Below are 18569 nucleotides of genomic sequence, written 5' to 3' on the forward strand. Positions count from 1 at the left end.
CCCCCCGCGTCCTCCCCCCCCCCCCCCCCCCCCATGCTGAAAATGGTGGCGGAGCACTTTGAACTAAAGCTTGTCAAACAAGCTTTAGTTCAAAGTACCCCAACGCCATTTTTTAGTGCAGGGATGCTAATACATGTGACGCCAGAGTCTGCTGGAGCATGCTTATTTTATTATAATCTGGAGCACAGATTAATCAAGTCTGCTCCAATGCAGTGGATTTCCAGTGCATCAGAGCCGGCTCCCTGCACATGCATAGGATGCCCAGAGATTTCAAATAGGAATCTACAGTGTTAAAAATATTCTGATCTGCTGTGGTCTTTCTGAGTTCTTTGCAGCAGAAGAATTTCTCTATTATATTTTTGTAGTAAAAAAACAAGTGAAAATGAAGAAATGGCATTTTCTGAGAAGGGGTGCCTTGAGCCCCAAAAGACTGAGATCTATCCCCTGCTCGTTACCCTTCCTGGCATCCACCACCATTGGTTTAGAGATGCCAGAGGATACATCTGGGATTGTTCTGTTTAATAGCTATTAATAAGATCTATCATCAATGAATTTGTGTAGTCCCATTTGGAAGCTGGCTATACTATTTGCCTCTACAGTCTCCTGTGGCCATGAGTTCCAGAAGTTAATTACATGCTGCATAAAGAAGGATAGAGTGAAGCCAACTTCCCAAGATTATAACAGTTAGTAGGGCAGACAAAATGTAGGTTTTATCATCGCAAAAGTTACATATGTATGCAGTGAGGCTTCCTTTTACTTTCACCTGCTAGAGCAGGGTTTTTTGCATTTTTAAAAACATATACCTGTAGTCTCAGCAGCAGGGCAGGTTATTTGTCAGATCCATTGTGACCCCCCAACATCAGTGTATGTACAGAATATGCGGTTACTCCCTAAGAAGAGAGAGTATGTGCAACTTAATGAAGTTTGGCTACCCATTTAGACTGCTTAGGCTCCAGGTCAGGAGGTTTAACTCTATTACTTCTGATGGAGATGATTAACTCTGTGACTAGATGTGCATAGTGTATTAGCTACTAGAATGAGTGGTGCACCCTGGGATCTAGGTGGGCTCAGGCTGGGTCTCTCCGGAGAGAGAAATTGCATATTTCCTGCTATTTCACCGCTGGTCATCTTTTTTAAGTTTTACTGTATGCATCTTAAACTCTCACCCTTCATGCAAAGCTGCATTTAGTAGTCTCAGGGTACTGTCTGGTTAATGACCCTTGTTTCACAAGAGATGTCAACCAGGGGTCAGACCATCTGCTGTGTCAGCTTTGGGAGAGAAAATAAGGAAACAGGAAAGGGGAAAAGGTGAAGAATCCAGCAGAACTTTTCCTCTCAGCTTTCTGTACCTCTTAGCACATTTTTTTATAGACACCTCAGTACTGTTTCCCTGAAAGCAACTCTTTCCTCTAACTTTCCCTTCTCACAAAATGCCATGTTTGGTGAAGAAAAAGAAAACAATGATGCCAAATGTCTTCCAAAAACATAAATTGTCAGCCACTGTGGATTAAAAAAAAAAAAGTGCAAATGTTTACTGGTACAGTATAACCGCTAAAAGATATTAATTCCCTGGTTCTGTGCAGCTCTGAAACTGCCCACTTCAGACTGGCTGAGTTATTTCTCCTTTTTCTCTTTTTGTAAAACTCAGAACACATACTGTGTGCAGCAGAACAAAGCGTTGCAGTTAGTACATACCATTGCCTTGGACCTACTCAGAGGAAAGCAATGCAGGCACAGGGAGAGGAGGAAAAAGGAAGAAAGCAAGGGATAGAAACTACACTTACTTTAAGCAGAACTAACACAATTGCAACAAATTTAGACTTATAGAACATTCTGATACTTTCTTGAAAAAAAAAAACAACAGTAAAAATGATTTTATAGCAACACATTTTTCTTGGTAGCAGCAAAGACGCTTCCTTTGTGAAGACAGAACCAGGCTTTGTACGCTTCTACTTCTCCACCACAAGATGGCAGTGCCTGCTATGGCTGAGATGCTGCCCTATGGCTTTCCAAGGACAACGCTCCTCTGTGTGTGCGCATTAAGTGACTATCTCATGCTCAAAGGTGGTTCTGTTGAATATTTTTCCCACGAATAAAAGTGTCTAAGTGCAAGTGAATGGGTTTGTGATGCACTGCAGATACAGAAAGGAAACTCAAAAACAGTGCTTGCAAGAATCAGGTTTATCATAAAGAAAAAATTGGTTATATTACAATTAAGGAACCTGACAGTACGAAGGCAACTACATTTGTGCCGCAAGTAAGGCAGATATGTAGCTTGGGGGCTAAACTCTTATTACCTTTTTCTTTCCATAAGTCACAGACATGTTTTCCTATTCTCCCCTTCAATTTTCTCTGCACATCCAGGGACAGCAGTGAGTGTGAGCTGCAGTTAGAACTCAACAGGTAGACATTTTCCTTCCCAACCATGTCTGTTAGAAGGGAGATGAGGCAGGAGAATGGGGAAATTAAACTAAAATTAAACCCTATTTTTAATAGGATGTGCTTCATTGGCTGAAGGAATGTCAGTTAAGGAACAGAATAAGAAAAAAACCCCACACCAAGAGGAAGCCAGAAGCTGTATTGTGTCAGAGATTTGAGACAAGCTTAAGTGGCATGCAAATTGGATAGGGGCTGAAAGTTAGAATTAAAATCGCTGTTATTAAATACAGAATTTTATACCAGGTTTCAGCTTCAGGCTTATCCATAGTCTCAACAGTATAAAGAAGCTCTGAAGTCCCTCAAACTGTCAAGTCAAACTGTCAAACGAAATGCAGACAACAGCATCAACCTGAAATCAATTTTCTGGCTTCGCTCTTGTGAGCATTTTGATGTTACTACAAACTCTACTTTTAAACCTGCAGCTATTTATTTAATCCACATACATGTACTTTCTGCATATATATTACATATATACACACACAAACAGCATAAGTGGTCAGATTTATAAGGTGGGATGTGTCATTAATAATAATATTGTGACTACTATTGCTATCATGTAACTGATGCAGTGCAAACAATATTCACCCCTGCTAACAAAGTCAATGCTGTGTTGCCAGAGTGGTAGTGTTCTTAAAAATATTTGAAGACACTTTTTTTTTTTTGCACGTAATCCATATCTGGGGTGGAAAAAAGATGCATCATCTTTAGCAGTGAGAAAAACTCACAGCAGAGCTAGCTGGTCAGTCAGAAGTATAATGGTACACTCTGCTATGGGCGCTTGTCTGCTAAGAAATGCTCAGCCCATCAACACGGTTCTACAAGATGTCTGATGGAAGTGTTTTTCCACAACTTTTTAAAATTCATCTCAGCTGAACTATATGGAGGGATGGTAATGCATTCAGATTTCCCACAAAGTCACATTAGTATGTAGTCTGGTCTCTGATAACTTCACATTAGTCACATTAGTATCCAGTCTGGTCTCTGACAACTTTCATTAGCAAAAGTCAGGCTGTGGCAAAAGTAATTGTGAAAAACATCTGAAAAGATCTTAACAAAAAATACAACCATTTCTGGGAAAGGAGTAGGTTCTGGACAGCATCACTTTGCTGTCGAAAAATTAGTCAATTAGAAAAATGAGACAAAAGAGGCAAGATTTTTGTAATTAAAATTATAATGGAAAGGATTAAAAAAAAGTTTCCCCCAGCCCCCAAAGTAGCAAGTGAGCTTTGTTCTGTATTTCTGCATTTAACTATTCTCTGCGTATATACCTCCACTTAAAGGATATCTTTCAGCGATTCAATTAATTTACCTTAGCACAGACCCAGTTCAGCTGCTCCTGAATACTGATTTACTAAGGCTGAAATGGGACTTAGTGTATGTTTATGTTATGCATAAATAGGGGCTCAGAGTAGACACAGATGCTACGCTGGTCTTATTTTGCCTGTGTTTGCACCACACTCACCCATAGGTAATTATTTTCAACATGTTAGAAAATATATATACAAACGTAGTATCTACAAGTGAAAATGCTGAATTAGCTTACCATGATGACAGAGACCCCAGCAGTTGTATTGTTTTGTTTGGGCAGAGTGTTGTTAAAGTGCTGCTTCAGTTTACCTGTTACTTCAGCTTGCATATTATTCTCCTGGGAGGCATCATCCTGTGTAAAAGGGAGGTACACAAGTTACTCTTTAGGTAGGAATAATCAGGAGTGGAAACAGAAAGTTCATGGAGTTGGGGAGAGGATCTTCCATCCTCTTGGGACAACTGACCATGTTAACAAGGAGGAACAATTTGTACCCCAGCCCTTGTCAAGTTACCTTATTAACAACTTAAAAGCTGTCTGAGAAATAGTTTACACTGGTGAGAAAATCAGCTGCACAGGGATGGGCCCAGCAGCTGCAGCTTTAAATCTGCCACTTTGTTTCTTAACGCGGGATTGATCCCTATACACTCCCAAAATATTACAGCATTGTAGCTAACTTGGTGGGTTAATGGATGCTAAGCTTGCATTTAGTTATGTATGCTTTCTAAACATGCCTTGTTGTCAATGAAAAGTAATGGGCCATTAAACTGCTGATGACCCTAAAAATGTTTAAATAAGCCCTAATGAAGATCCTTATTCCATCCTATGCACATCATATTGTTGTTTATATCCATGCAGTATTTGGTAAGAGGCCAGTAATCACTGAGTTTACATAGGAGCAGTTATGCAGCAGCAACACGGGCTTTATTATATTTCCTTCCTATCATAGTTTCAGGAAAATATGACTTTGTTCAAATGCTTTTCCTTCAAGGTGCAAGCTGCACTGATTTCTCTCAGCAAGAGAGGGAGACAAAGCTCACAGAGAAGCACAATTTGTCCTTCAAACGGTGAAATGAATGTGAAAAAAATACTTGAGTTTATTAGTGTGGTATTTAAGCTTAACACTGCTTAGTGCTTATTTACTAATTAACAATCAGTTTACTAAATTATTTTCTACATCAGCTTCTCCTACTGCTAGTATCAGAGATGCACCAGATGGCAGTCAGTGACTTCTATATGTGGCTCAAACACTATCTTCAGTTTTCTACTTTGTCTCTCGTTCCAGGCAGGCAGTTCTATTTTTGAAAATGGAGACCCCAAATTGTGCCTGGCCATGAAAGCATACCCCTGCAAGTGTGCATTCTCTAGAAATGCACAGGATAGTGCTGCCATTTGAATCTTCTGTGAGCACTACTTTATGGGTCGGATTTGAAAAAGCAGAAATCTGAGTTATCCAAAAGGCCCCACTGCCAATCTTTTTCTGAGATGGAGAGCATCTTTTGGTGAGAAACAGATGGTAAAAGATAAGATTAGAGCAGATACCTATGCCTTCCAGGATCTGTTCCCTTAGTCATGGAATGCTCTGCTCAGTCAGAGCGCACAGTATTTGTGCAGTTTCTCTTCCAACAGTAGGGTATGAAAATAGCTCAGTATTAGCTGCCATCAGGTTGCCAAAGTCTATTTGCACAAGCTTAGTGTCCAAATCATTGTCTCTTATTTTATCCAAATCATGGATTTTTGCTATGAATTCTCTTCCCAGGCCTCCAACTCCATATCCAGGTTCTTAAAAATTCAGTTTCACTTGATTCAAACAAAGCTTACAATGATCCCAGTGCATCAGAAGGGTAGGATTCAGATCATACCTAGCCTATGCTTAGTAGGAATAAGGGACATACAAGTAGCTTGAAAAATGGGCAAAAGCAGAATTGCATCACTACTACTGGCAATGATGCTGTTCCAGTTGAGTCTTTAGGATTCCTATTTATTTAGAGTCAAGTAGAACACAGAGTTTACTCACAGACACCCAGGGATGGCTTAGGATCTGTGCTGCCGTATAGCGAGCTTCTACATTTACATGTAGCATCAGACTAATTAACTCCTGGAAAACAAAGATATGAAAAAGGACATCAGCATTAAACAGTGAGTCATCCAGCTTTTGCACGGAGCTCTTCTAACATTTACACTGGAGTTTCTCTAATATCTCAGGGAAATCCTGGTCCTACTTGACTTTAGTAGTGCCAGAGGATTTCATCCTCTGGGTTTACAGTCTGATGGGAAATGTAGGTAATATAACTAACGAGTATCCTTATTGCAGTCATGCTCACTTGCTCTTCTGAAAATAGCTGAACAAGAAACACTCTAAACAGCAACTATAATACACTAATTTTTTTCTGCATGTTGATGCAGGCAGCAAGAATAGAAAACTTGGGATGGTGCTCCATTTTCACAGCACACACTCTGCACATACTCAAAAAAATTGTGCATTTTTTTTCTTATCGGATGAGTAATGTGAGTAATTTACAGGAGACATGGCTGACAGGGCTGTGAGGTAACCTTCCCTGACAGAGGCAGAAACAAAATGCACATGAAGAGCACCAGCTTTTATACCAAATGGCACGTGCATTTTTGAGCCTGCAGGGATTGTTTAAGCTGTCTAGAGGGTATATAAACCAGCATGAGATATGCTTTTCATTTTTTGATAAGCAATATCACTGGAATCATTTGGTAAAGGAAAAAAAATCAATCTGATTTTGCTATTCATTTACTCAGTAACATCTTGAGAATGAAAGCTCCTCATCAGCACAAGACTGCTCTAAAGTGGCCGACTATAACCATGCCTGAAGAAGGGTGCTTGTGCCCAAAAGCTTGCAAATAAAGATTTTTTTTTTGCAAAAATCTAGTTGGTCTAATAAAAGATATCACCTTTACCACGAGTTCTGATTCCTTTTCAGTCTAATCATTATACAGCAGGGGCTGGGTTAATGGCATATAACATGGGCTAGATTCTCAGCCCCACAGGTCCTCTTACGTTGCTCTTGAGGCATAAAGGGCCTTCAGCCACCCTCTGCCATTAACTATGGATCCCTCTGCCCTTCCCACAGCCCCTACATCATGAAGGAGGTCTTCAGTTAGCTGTGTCCCCTACACTGGCTCTGAGCTAAAGAAAAAAAGGATGTGCCTTTAAAAGCTCAGCATGTGATTAAGTTACTCCAAATGACTTCAAATAAACTCAAGTGCTTTGCTGAAGTAGGATCTTTAGAGTATGTACAATCTATAAAACAGATGTTCCTGGGTTTGCATATTTCTGTGGCTCTCCTAATAGTAGTATGACAGTCTGGGGTACTGAAAAAAGGCAAGTCTTAAGAGGTTAGTCAAGCAAAGCATGCAGTGAAATTATAAGCAGTGTGGACAAAATTCTATTTATTTCCCTTTCTGCATCTAAATGGCAGTTTTCCAGCTGTGTACCTGGCCTTTTCTGGCCCTGTTACTACACTGGGGATGCATAAGAATGTGTACGTAGAGTGAGCATATACTCTCTAGGCTACGCACTGGCCAGGAATATATGTGCATTAATTGAAAGCAGAAGCTCTCTCAATGTTTTATTCCAAGAGTTGAGTGGTTAGTTAGGGCTTTTACCCAGGAAGCAAATGTTCTGGGCCCCTTTGAACAGAGAGGGATTGAAGCAGCAATTCTGCTCCCACAAGTTAAACATTATTCTAGCCACACTGCCTGCTGAATTGAATAGTCTCTGGCTAAAACTGATAAAAAACAGTGAAAGGGGAAATATTAAGTTTCTGCACCACTGGAAGCCAGAGCCCATTTCCTCAACAGCAGCTATTTGACTGAGCCACACACTCCCTAGCTTGCTCTCTTCCTCTGGGACTCATATGTCTCCTCCTCATGGCTGCCCAGCTGGCCAGCTTCAAAAAGGTCAGCTGTGATATGGTGCTTCAAGTCCTACGCTGGAAAAAATCTACTTTGGGCAAAGTTAGTGTTTCCTGGGCAAGTGCTCTAATGGCAACATTTTCATGAATTGGGTTGCCTGGCTAGTATATACTCTACTCTATGAGCACTTGGTGGACATAAGTGTCCACAGTGCAGAGGAAACAGAATCAATATTTGCATTTAGTACCAAAAAATGCCACTTATGCCCCTAAAAAGCTGCCATTCAGGCACACAAAGGGAAACAGAATTCTGCCCTATGTGTAGCTTTTCATCGCAAATGCTCATTGCTTCTTCAGTGGTGTTCCAGAGCAGATTGCAATTGACAAGGACTGTTCCAGAGCTGTTTCCAGTCACTTAAGAGAAAAAACCCCATAAACTCCGTCAATATCAAATACTTTCATTAAAAGTAAACACCTCCATTTTTCTAAAGTGCCTATATCGCAAGGATCATCTCTCTTTCTTCATATTGTAATCAGGGAGATCTGTTCTGATAGAAAGAAACAATATGGCCAGGTACAGACATTACTTTTACCAGTTTAAGTGATCAGAAATGGCTCTATACCCATAACAGAACACACGTTCAGCACACATAGACTGGCTAGAAATGGTGGATCCGGGTCTAAGATTTGCACCTCTGCCACCAAAGGGTGAATGTATATTCTGTTAGCCACCAATCTAAGCTATGCCACTTACAGAAAACTGCATAACTTAGATCAATTCCACTTTGGGTTTTTTGAGTGTCTGTACCTAGCCTATATGCGCAATAAAGAGGTTGTTGCTCATCATTTACTTCTGGAAAATAGCCTCCTCAGCAATATCATTCAGTAAAAAGACGAACCAGAGATACAGGCCCAGATTTTTCAGAGTAGCTGAGCTGTACTCGGTTCAAAAACTATTTTTGTGCCACCCCAACCCTGAAGCTGGTAAACAGTCACTTGACGGCTGCTCTGTTTCATATCAGATGAACCATGAGCTCATTCTGGCAGTGGGAGACAGGCCTGGCCACTACCATCCCCCAGTCTTTAAGCTGCAGCAGTCAGCAGAGGGTCAATGTAGTGAAAGCTGTATGAGGGTTCTCCTAGGACAGTGGGGGCCAGCCTTTTTGGTAGGTGCCACAAATTAACCTCAGACTGTGCCTGAGTGCCACTCCAAACCTCTACCCCTGTTGATCTTCCTGCCCTGTGTGCTGCTGTGCTACTTGACCCCTTCCCATATGCTGCCTACTACAGTGCTTCTCAAACTATCTGATGTGGCGGACCAGCAATTTTTTTTCCAGTGAGCCAGGGACCGGTGCCCGGTTCAGCCGGTGGCAGCAACTGCGTGTAACAGCGCTACACAAATGCATGACTGGCTGTTTCTTTCTCTTTCCTCACCTCGTATGACGTGACGTCACCTGGAGTGTTGGAATGTACGAACTGTGGCGCTATGACATATCAATGTCATGCTTCTGAAAATATCTTTCTTTCTTTCCTGGCAACTCACTGCGGACCGGCAACCGGTGGCTTGCAGACCGGCAGCGGTCTGCGGACCACCACTTTGAGAAGCACTGGCCTACTACACACAGTAGTCACATGCCACTTGCCCACATAACCTATGGTTGGCCACCCAGTCCTCAGATACAAGAGTTTATCAGCAAATGGCTGCACGGCTGCTATGTGCTCCTAGGCCTTTTATAAAAGTCAAATTAAAATGATGTTCTGATGATGATAGAACTCTTCAAATATCTGATGGGCTGCCATAAAGATGAGGGAGAATGCCTTTTCTCTCTAGCTGCAAAGAGCAGGATGTGGACCAATGACTTGATGATGCAAAAAGCTTCTTCACTGTTAGAACACTGAGGCAGTGGAACAGACTAGGGAAGTTGGAGATCATTGGAGATCATCATTGGAGATCATCTCTATCATTGGAGATGTTCAAGAAGAGGTTTGGCAAACACTGGTCAGGAATGATCTAAGAGTAGGTATGCCTATGCTATGCTATGTTAATTAAGGCCATGCCTCTGGGCCTTGCTGGCTGTTGCATAGGGCCAAGTGGGAATATTTTCCCCCTCCTATCGCTATACAGTAGAGGTTTTGTTTTTGTGTTCCTCAGAAGCATTCAGTGTTGAATGCAGCCAAAGCAAAATCCTCAGATTTTGACTGGGGTGTGCCAATGCTCTTGCTGGTTCCTGGTGAGAGGGTCTTGCCCATCCACTCAGGGTCAGACCAGCTGTCATATTTTGGGTCAGGAAGGAATTTTACTGCATAGTCAGACTGGTACACAGTCTGTGGGGGTTCTTGCCTTCCTCTGTAGTGTGGGGCATGTCTCTCTCAGATTTCCTGAGCATATTTTAACAAGCCTTGCAGCAGCAGGATACTAGCCCTCTGTTTTACCTGTAGCAGGTTAGGGTGTTATGCTTTGTGGTTATGGGGCAGGGTTACCTATGTGGTTTTAATAATAGGTTAGATAAGGATTTGCTTGGAATGGACAGGATAGGGACAATCCTGCCTCAGGCAGGGGGCTGGACTAGATGATCTCTACAGGTCCCTTCCAGCCCTACTTCTCTATTATTCTACACCATCATCAGTGTTATGCAACAGCCTTTGGGAGACAGAATACAGTCTATTTCTTTGGATAAAAATGCGTTTCTTTTTATCTGCAGTGCACCCAAATTCCTCTCATATATGGAATAATTCCTATTAAAAATCCAGGGCACATGGATGGGACTCCTTTAAGACCCAGGGTTAAAATTTTAAACATTGATTTCACAGGTTCAGGCATTTAAAGTATCTTAAGTACTAGGAAGTGCCTAAAGCTCACTGAAGTGCTAATAGTTAAGGCTTCTGTGGCCCAAGGGTGAAAACAGACCTAGTGATTTCAACTGATGTCAGTCCACATAACAACTACTCTTCTCTCAAAAGCGTATAGAGAGGGAAAATTCCAAACGACAATTACATTGCAGGTCAGCCACTGAACCTAGTACAACAGTCGTCATTAAGAAAACCATAAAACAACATGCAAGCCTTACTAAAGGCAAATCAACATTGTTACCCTTGTTCATCCAGAAAATAAACAGGAAACTAGGGTTGAGAGACCTACATTTTCATCAGGTACCACTGCCATATTCTGGAGCCTGCCATGGCTTGGAAAAGTCCGTAATAATGAGATAGGAGAGATTCTGTGCCACCAGGAGGTACAGTGTTTCCAACGGCTTGTCAGAAACACTTCCAGAGCCTGGAGACTTGGTCTGCTAACATATCTCTGTACCTTAGCTGAGTCGGTGATGTTATCCCAGTATGGGGAGGGAAACTCTAGCTTTCCAACTAGGATCTGATCGAAGAGATCTTCCTGAAGATTGTTCTCACTGTGGATCAGCAGCAATAGGAGAGAACATAAGAGAGGTGTGAATTTTGCCACACAAGCAATAAGTTAAATTTCTGAGGTGTTGAGAAGCAATGTTATCGTATTCAGTACTCTAGCAATGTTATCTTATTTACCCCAATTTGCAGGGTTTGGTGGGGCTTCATGCTAATTGTGCTATTGGGGAGCTAACACAGTAGTGAAAGGCCTAAGTCTGCTTCCCATTCAAGTAGGGACTGCATAGGTAACAAGCAAAATCTGTGCATTAACAGCATTACAAGCTCCTGTTCCTGGCACAAGGGAAGAAAGGAGACTTAGAAGTTTGTCTCTTTTCCCCTCAATGACTGTTGGGGTCAGCAAGGGATGTAGATAGGAGGAGAAGCAGGAATATGATCCCTTCTGCAAGACATTCCTACAAGGACATTGTTGAAATCTGGAGAAAGGATATAGGAAAATATGGGATTAGTGCAATCCCACACTGCATGACAGGTTTTTTTTAAACAACTTCTGGCTTGTGATCCCAATGTATAGCAATATCAGAATTCATTACACTTGGAATGCACAAGCTTTATTTTGGGGTTGATCTTGAGTAGTTTTATTGAGGAACAGTGCCAAGACCTGGTTTAGGTAGTCAAGCAATATTAAAAAGCAGAAATATTCTATCCTGCTTGGTGGAATTATTGCAATAGATATGAAAAACACAAACTGGGTGGCAACTTCCCACAGTTATTTAAGGACAGAGAAAATGATCAATTTTAGTAAAAACTAATCTATGTACCAACTTTTATATAGCTATTTTTAACCCTTTTGTATAAACACAGGCATTGAATATGACATATGCTAAATATAAAGTTGAAACTTTGTGATTAAAATGTGATGTCCAATTACATCTTCCAGGTGCATTCCTTAATATTTCCTTCCTTATGTGCACATAAATACTAATGAAAAAGAAACATTAATATAAAAATATATAAATACTATTACATGCAGAATAACTGCACAGCTTCTTGATTACAAAACCTTTGATAGAACTGGCACCAAGTTTATGAACAGTTGACATCTCGTTTTATAGAGATAAAACATTTACACAGATTCTTTTCATCTTTGGGAAGCAGTCACTGGTTGGTTATTCCAGTTACCAAGAAGCTGCACTTTTTGCTGTATACACTAGAGGGCAAAAATACATATACTCTGTACAAAGGTAGGATGAGAAGGCTATCATCATCACACATTAAGGCATCAAGGCACACCTGCTACTTAACCAATTGCCCCCTTATTATAGAAAGGATTTCACTCATCCCTTGAGCACAAAAATATTGAACACTGCTATCTGGGGAAAGGGCATGGTTGGTTCTAGCTGAATTAGGGACAGCTGAAATAGGTTAGAAAAGGAACAAGGGATGTTGGGGGAAATATGACAGTTGGAAACATTTGGAGCAGATGGTCACTTTCTTGAGGAGGACAGGTTACATTTTCTTTCTGTTTGAACACCTTCTGTTTGAGCACTGTTCTAAAATAAAAGGGAACTCACCTGCGAAAAGGTGGAAATCCACACAGCAGTATATACGTGATCACACCTGCAGCCCAAATATCTACCTTTAAGCCATATCTGCAAAAACATGGGAATGTGTTACATGCATGGGCTTCCAAAATGTGTCATTCAAGTTCAACACTTTGTGATTAAATTAATACACACGGAAAATTTGCACAGGTAACTCTCAGAACTTTCAGTCTTTCAGAGCGGTGGATTTTAGGTGGTATCATGTAATGATACTGAGTCATTTCTAAAGGGACATCTGATCATTATTTTTCTAGGGACTCTTCAGAGAGGCCAGAGGCTCTCATATTTTTCTTTTTTTTTTTTGTAGTTTGCAGTTCTCAAGGCTCCATATAAAAGGCCACCTGCCTTCTACAGGCATTCAGATTCATCTCCACATCAGACCACATTAAACCAAGACCACTGCTGAAAGCAAGGGAAGGAAAGGTGTGGCGGTGAGGTGCCCCCACAGGCTCTTGAGGGAGAGAGAAGAGAGCCCGTGGACCCCAGACCCCGAGAGCAAGCCCCCAGAGGGGCGTACGTACCTTCCAGAGAGCAGCGGGAGCAGGAGCTGTGCGAACCGGCATTACGCCGGCTGTGGCATCAGCTGTTCCCGGCGAGGGGAACAGCTGAGCCAATCCCAGTGGCCGTATTGGCCGCTGCAGGAAGGTTTAAAAACGCCGGTGGAGCGGGGAGAGGGAGAGAGCTGGAGAGAGAGAGCACGGGCTGGCAGCTCATGAGGCGAGCTCTGGCACGGGAAGGAGAGGACCCAGCCTACGAGACTCAAGCAGGCAGCTCAGGGAAGGGCTTTAAGCCTTCTGTGGGAGGCAGACAAGGAGTGCAAGTAGAGACACTCTCTCAGTCTCATGGAGCGGCTTACACTCAGGAGACAAGGGAGCTCCCTGCTTGTGGTAGGGGAGAGGAAACAGCTGAGGATCCGAGAGGGAGCTGGAATAAGGGGGATAACCCTGCAGCTCCTCCTGACTCGGAGGAGTGTTTTCTATAAAAAAGGAAAAAAAAAGAGAAATCTCTCTAAGAAGGGAGGCAGAGCAACCGGAACCTGGAGAACCGGTCTGAGGCCGTCATACGAGGCCAGGAAACATCTGTAACGCATCTCCCAGTGGCTGGTGCGTGGACGGGGTATAGGGGAGACGGATCCCTGTGGAACACCACATCGGACGACTGTGAGTACCACTGTCTATCAGGAGGCCCATCTGAGATAAGATCTTCACTGTAGACCCCTCTTAATGTGCGTTTAACATCCAAGTCGTGGCAGGCGAGTTGAGGGGAGGGGCAACACCCCGACAGACTGGGCAGAGAGGGGGCGCAAGCTCCACAAAAGGCTTTCCCTTTCCTTCCCTTCCCACAGTGGGCACCCTTTCTGCAACATTCCCAGATACTGCCAAAGTAGACAACAAGACCCCAGTCTCCTTCATGAGCAAATAACACTAGGATGAAGAATTGAGACTTTCTTTTTAAACATACAGGTTAGAACAACGGTAGGGCAAAGGTTGCCTTTTTTTTTTTTTTTCCAAACAGTAAATCCAAATCTACACCTAAAATCTACCGCTCTGAAATCCAAATCTATGAATCAGGTTCCTTTGCTGTCAGCGTCTATTAGCTCTTGACCATGTGACAGTGAACTTCACCACTGCTAATACAGGGAATATCCTGGCTGTGGTAAATCTAAATTAAGGCTTGCTACTGCCCCCTTATGGTTCAAGGGGACTATGATTTAATTTGAAGATTTTGTGAGAGAGACCGCCTTCTGCCCAATTAAAGAAGTGATCCAGCTACAGCTAAGTTGCGCACACAGCAATAGTTTTTTGTTCTGTATATAAAAGATGCATGTATTTTTGTCAAAGGATGTGATTTACTGTACTGATTGGACCCAACTCACCATCCACATACTCTAGTATACTGTAGATCTATTCTGCACATCACAACATAAAAGTTCTAATTATGTATCCTCACCCTGTCTCTGCAATAATCTCTGGAGCCACATATGTTGGTGTACCACAGACTGTATACAAAGGTCCTTCAACCACAGTGGCCAGCCCAAAGTCTCCTAGTTTCAAGGACTTTGTTCCATCAGGATATTCACAAACCTAGAGTTAGCAAAACATATAAAGGATTAGAGAATTTGTTTTCATATATAATAAAGGGTAAAAACATAAAGTCTGTCCATCTTATCAAGTGGGGTGAAGAGAGATCCTCCACAGCCATCCACTGCATTGGATTTTTCTCATTAGTTCTTGCATACTTTTACCTCTACTGCTTTGATTTAACTTCAAGCCTCAAGACATTCTGATAGGATAAGGCTCTATTTGAGAAAAGGAAAAAATCTAGCACAATTTTTAAATTACAATTTGCTCCGTTTTGCCTTCAACAACTCCAGAGGAACCTAGAACCAATTTCCTATTGCTCTTACTTCTAACTACTTCATGGTCATGAAACTGATGTAATACCTACTTACTCTGCCTCTAATACAATCTGTACAATTTAGGATACAATATTTCTTCATCCTTGAATTACTATACCAACATTCAGGAAAATCTTGTGAAGCTTAAAGCAGTGCACTTTATTCCTGATCCAAACAGGATCTAAGAACTCCTAAATAACCTATAGTCCATTTATAGCTCAGATAAGCATAGAAAACATCTTGCAGTCTGTAAAAATGTTTAAGCAGTAGCTTACTCTTCTGCTCCATCAGCTATTTAACTAATGCCCAGTTTTATTTTTTTCCATACAACTGAGCCTATTTCTGTCCTCTTTTCATTAGTGCAAGCCATCAGGGCTAGAAGCCCAATCCTGCAAGTATGGGCCTTTACCCATACAAGTAATCTTAATGAAGCCTGAAACTACAGTACTTATAGGTAGTTACATAGGTATACATTTGCAAGGGTTGGTGCTTCTGACAGAAAATACAACCATTTAACTGTGGCCAAAATTGGGTCCTCTGTTTAAAGTAATGACCATGGCAGCTCCACTTTTTCCTCTGCTGGGGGAATATGATTATGAATGAAAGCAGCAATAATTAAATAAATAAAAATGCAGCCAGCAACAGAGAAACAGTGTGAGTTACGCAAAATACTTTATCTGCAAAAGTCTAAGTGACATGTTACAAGCAACTCAGCAGAAACATTTAAAATACATTGTTAAATTATTTTTATAAAACGGACTAACTATGATTTGCAATTACTTAGAAGCTTTAAGAAAAATCATATTTTTCAATTTCTTCTTTTGAGTTTAAAAAGCAATGATCAGAATTGAACATAGAAGTTTGTTTCCAATTTTGCATAGCTAGCTCACTGATTGTCCATACAAGTCTAGGATAATACTAATTATTTGATTGATTTTTGAAGAGCCAGGCATCAAGAAGAGCCCAAAAACATTATTTATCACCATCTCTAAAAATGTGATTGGCTGTTTAAAAAAGGTGACATTTCTAAATACCAGATTAAAAAAAGCACTAAATGGCAAATTTAGTTTTATTTTAGAATAATGCTCAAACAGAAGGTGTTCAAACAAAAAGAAAATCTAACCTGTCCTCCCCAAGAAAGTGACCATCTGCTCCAGATGTTTCCATCTGCCACATTCCCCCAACCTCCTTGTTCCAATCTTGTCACTGCACACCTGGAAAAGGGGAACTATCCAGCCCTTCTGAATTACTTCTAAACCCCAGTGATATATATACTCTACAGAAGTAAAATTGACTGTCCTCAAATGGAGATAAGGCCAACTACCTCCCTCCAGATACTACCTACACTGAAGTCTGAGACTAAATTAGAAACTTGAATAACAAGGGGTGCGTCTGCACATGCAGTTAATGTGAGTGAATATACTCCAGCTCAAACTGACCTGGAATAAACTAATCTTGACATAACCGCTTAAAGGTGCATTTAAATGCAGTAATTTACTGCACTGTTGAATACCACTTGTATCTGATGGGACTGTCTGGAAATGCAGTAAATTAATCTACTACACCCTAATTGCCACATGCATGTAGACAGTGATGCTTTACTGAGCAGCAAATTAGTCTGCTGTGCAAGTAAACAGCCTCATGTAGATGCACCCAAGAAGTGCCAAAACCCTAACAGACAATTCTGATCCACCAAGTTACACAATGATACACAGAACTAACCCACTAATCTCCAACTCATGATTAGAATACAGCTACTAATTTTCAGGAAATAACGCATTTTACTGATGAAAACATTTTTTGATTATTGGGATTTTCACATATTACTGGTAAACTCCTCCAACTTCTGCATTATTCAACATTATTTTGATTTTAATGGTGATTCTTCTTTTCCTCATGACTGGAAAGCTTGCTATTCTAATGTTTGGGTTGTATTGACTTATTGTCATTTGTATTTGGAAATAGGAGTCTTCTGTAAAACACCTCAATGTATGAACATCAGATTTGCTCTCTGAAATTAATAGTCCAATGACTGAAACTTTACCAAATGTTGATGGGAGATCTGAATACATGTCCATATAAACCACCCGGTGTAAGATGCAGGACCCCAAAGGACTGTTCTAGGAGACAGTAATGTCTCTCATCAGTTGTGCTGCCTAGTGGAATATCAGGTTAAGGTCAAGTATCTGCCCACTACTTGCTTTCTTGCTCCAGGGAGAAAAGTAGTAGTGCACTTTATCACAATGCACCTAGAATCTATTTTGTTTTATTTTATTAGCACTCATGTGATATGTAGGTACCCATTTTAGACCATGATTTAGCCCTTAGTGACTAGGGAGGAAAAACGAAGGTGTTGAGAAATTCTGAATATGTGGGAAAATTGAAATGTATCTGTAGTGGATGAAGCCCAGAATTTAAATGGGACTGTTTGTTATAACTTTAACCTGTGTTGAAGTCTTGACTAATTCAGCATGTTATCTAGTCACAAGTTACATATGCTGAAGGGTAATTTGATGGCAGACCAATCTTCTACCACGTTGCTTTCAGATTTAGACATCCTAGAGAGTTCTCAACACTAGGTGACTCTATTGAAAAATCATGTTTAAATTCCTAGGAGTTCTCTTGGATGCATTTGATGTTTACATGTTGTTTTGATGCCTCGAATGTAGATTTACCTCTACCCTACCCCCTCAAAGTGTGATAACATAACAAATCCAACAAGTCAGGTTACGGTACACAGAGTGAATAAATCTTGGTTTTGTTCTCAAAGTACAATTTCTGTGTTAATCATGATTTAGACAGGAGTAACTATATGGCCTGACTCCAGTTTCTCCAGAGAAAAGTTGAATTTATCATTAGGTTTTTTCAAATAAGTAAACAGCCCTCCTACGGCATTGCACTCTTATAATTCATAGCACTAATGGAAACCTTTGTGCTCCCTGGTATAACTTCACATCTGTCATGATTGACACAGTTTGTATTTATGAGGATATGGCCAATAAAGAGAATGCAAATCAGACAAGTGGGTAATTTCATGTTAAAAGAGCTGAATTACTTCTTATTACAAGAAGCAATTGACAGCAATTATTTACATTGACATGCAATACTAGTAGGATATCTTAGCATGCATGTGGCGTCAATCACAGTGAATACAACTTGCATCTGTTGACTAATCTTTTTAGACTTTCTAGGCCTAGGGAAAAAAGGACACTTGTGCCTATTTATACCTGATTTGATTACTAATGATGGCTTAAAGGGTTAGATTCGTCTCAGCTCCAGCCCCTCCAAATTCCTGATGCCACCATGCTTTTAATGAACAAGACCAACTATGGTGTAACTGTGGATGGCCACTGAAGTTATGCACCCCTTTTTATTTGTTGTGCATGACATGAACATATTCTGCTGAACTTGATCAAAATAAGCATGCTGTGTTCAGACTGATTACATTTTTTAAAGCAGGGCCATAGTTTCTTGCATTCTTCCTTCCTTAAGTCTCAAAACTACTGTTGGTAGTATTTACAGAAAAAAAAAAAATCAGTTCACCTGCTAACACATCACTTTATTTTAAAGTGAAAAGTGTC

The 18569-nt window shown here is 40.9% G+C and overlaps 1 protein-coding gene across 1 annotated transcript in view; it reads right to left on the reverse strand.

Moving 5' to 3' along the window:
- The window catches only part of DCLK2 (doublecortin like kinase 2), a gene marked incomplete at its 5' end in the record, with an annotated part of 149897 nt that overhangs the window by 4086 nt on the left and 127242 nt on the right, over positions 1-18569 (reverse strand). Inside the window, 5 exons of the mRNA XM_006019172.2 lie at positions 3983-4099; positions 5763-5843; positions 10937-11033; positions 12561-12638; positions 14541-14674. Coding sequence (XP_006019234.1) covers positions 3983-4099; positions 5763-5843; positions 10937-11033; positions 12561-12638; positions 14541-14674 — 507 coding nt within the window. The remainder of the gene's footprint in view (positions 1-3982; positions 4100-5762; positions 5844-10936; positions 11034-12560; positions 12639-14540; positions 14675-18569) is intronic.

The sequence above is a fragment of the Alligator sinensis genome, unplaced genomic scaffold, assembly GCF_000455745.1.
Source record: "Alligator sinensis unplaced genomic scaffold, ASM45574v1 scaffold169_1, whole genome shotgun sequence".
Lineage (NCBI taxonomy): Eukaryota > Metazoa > Chordata > Crocodylia > Alligatoridae > Alligator > Alligator sinensis.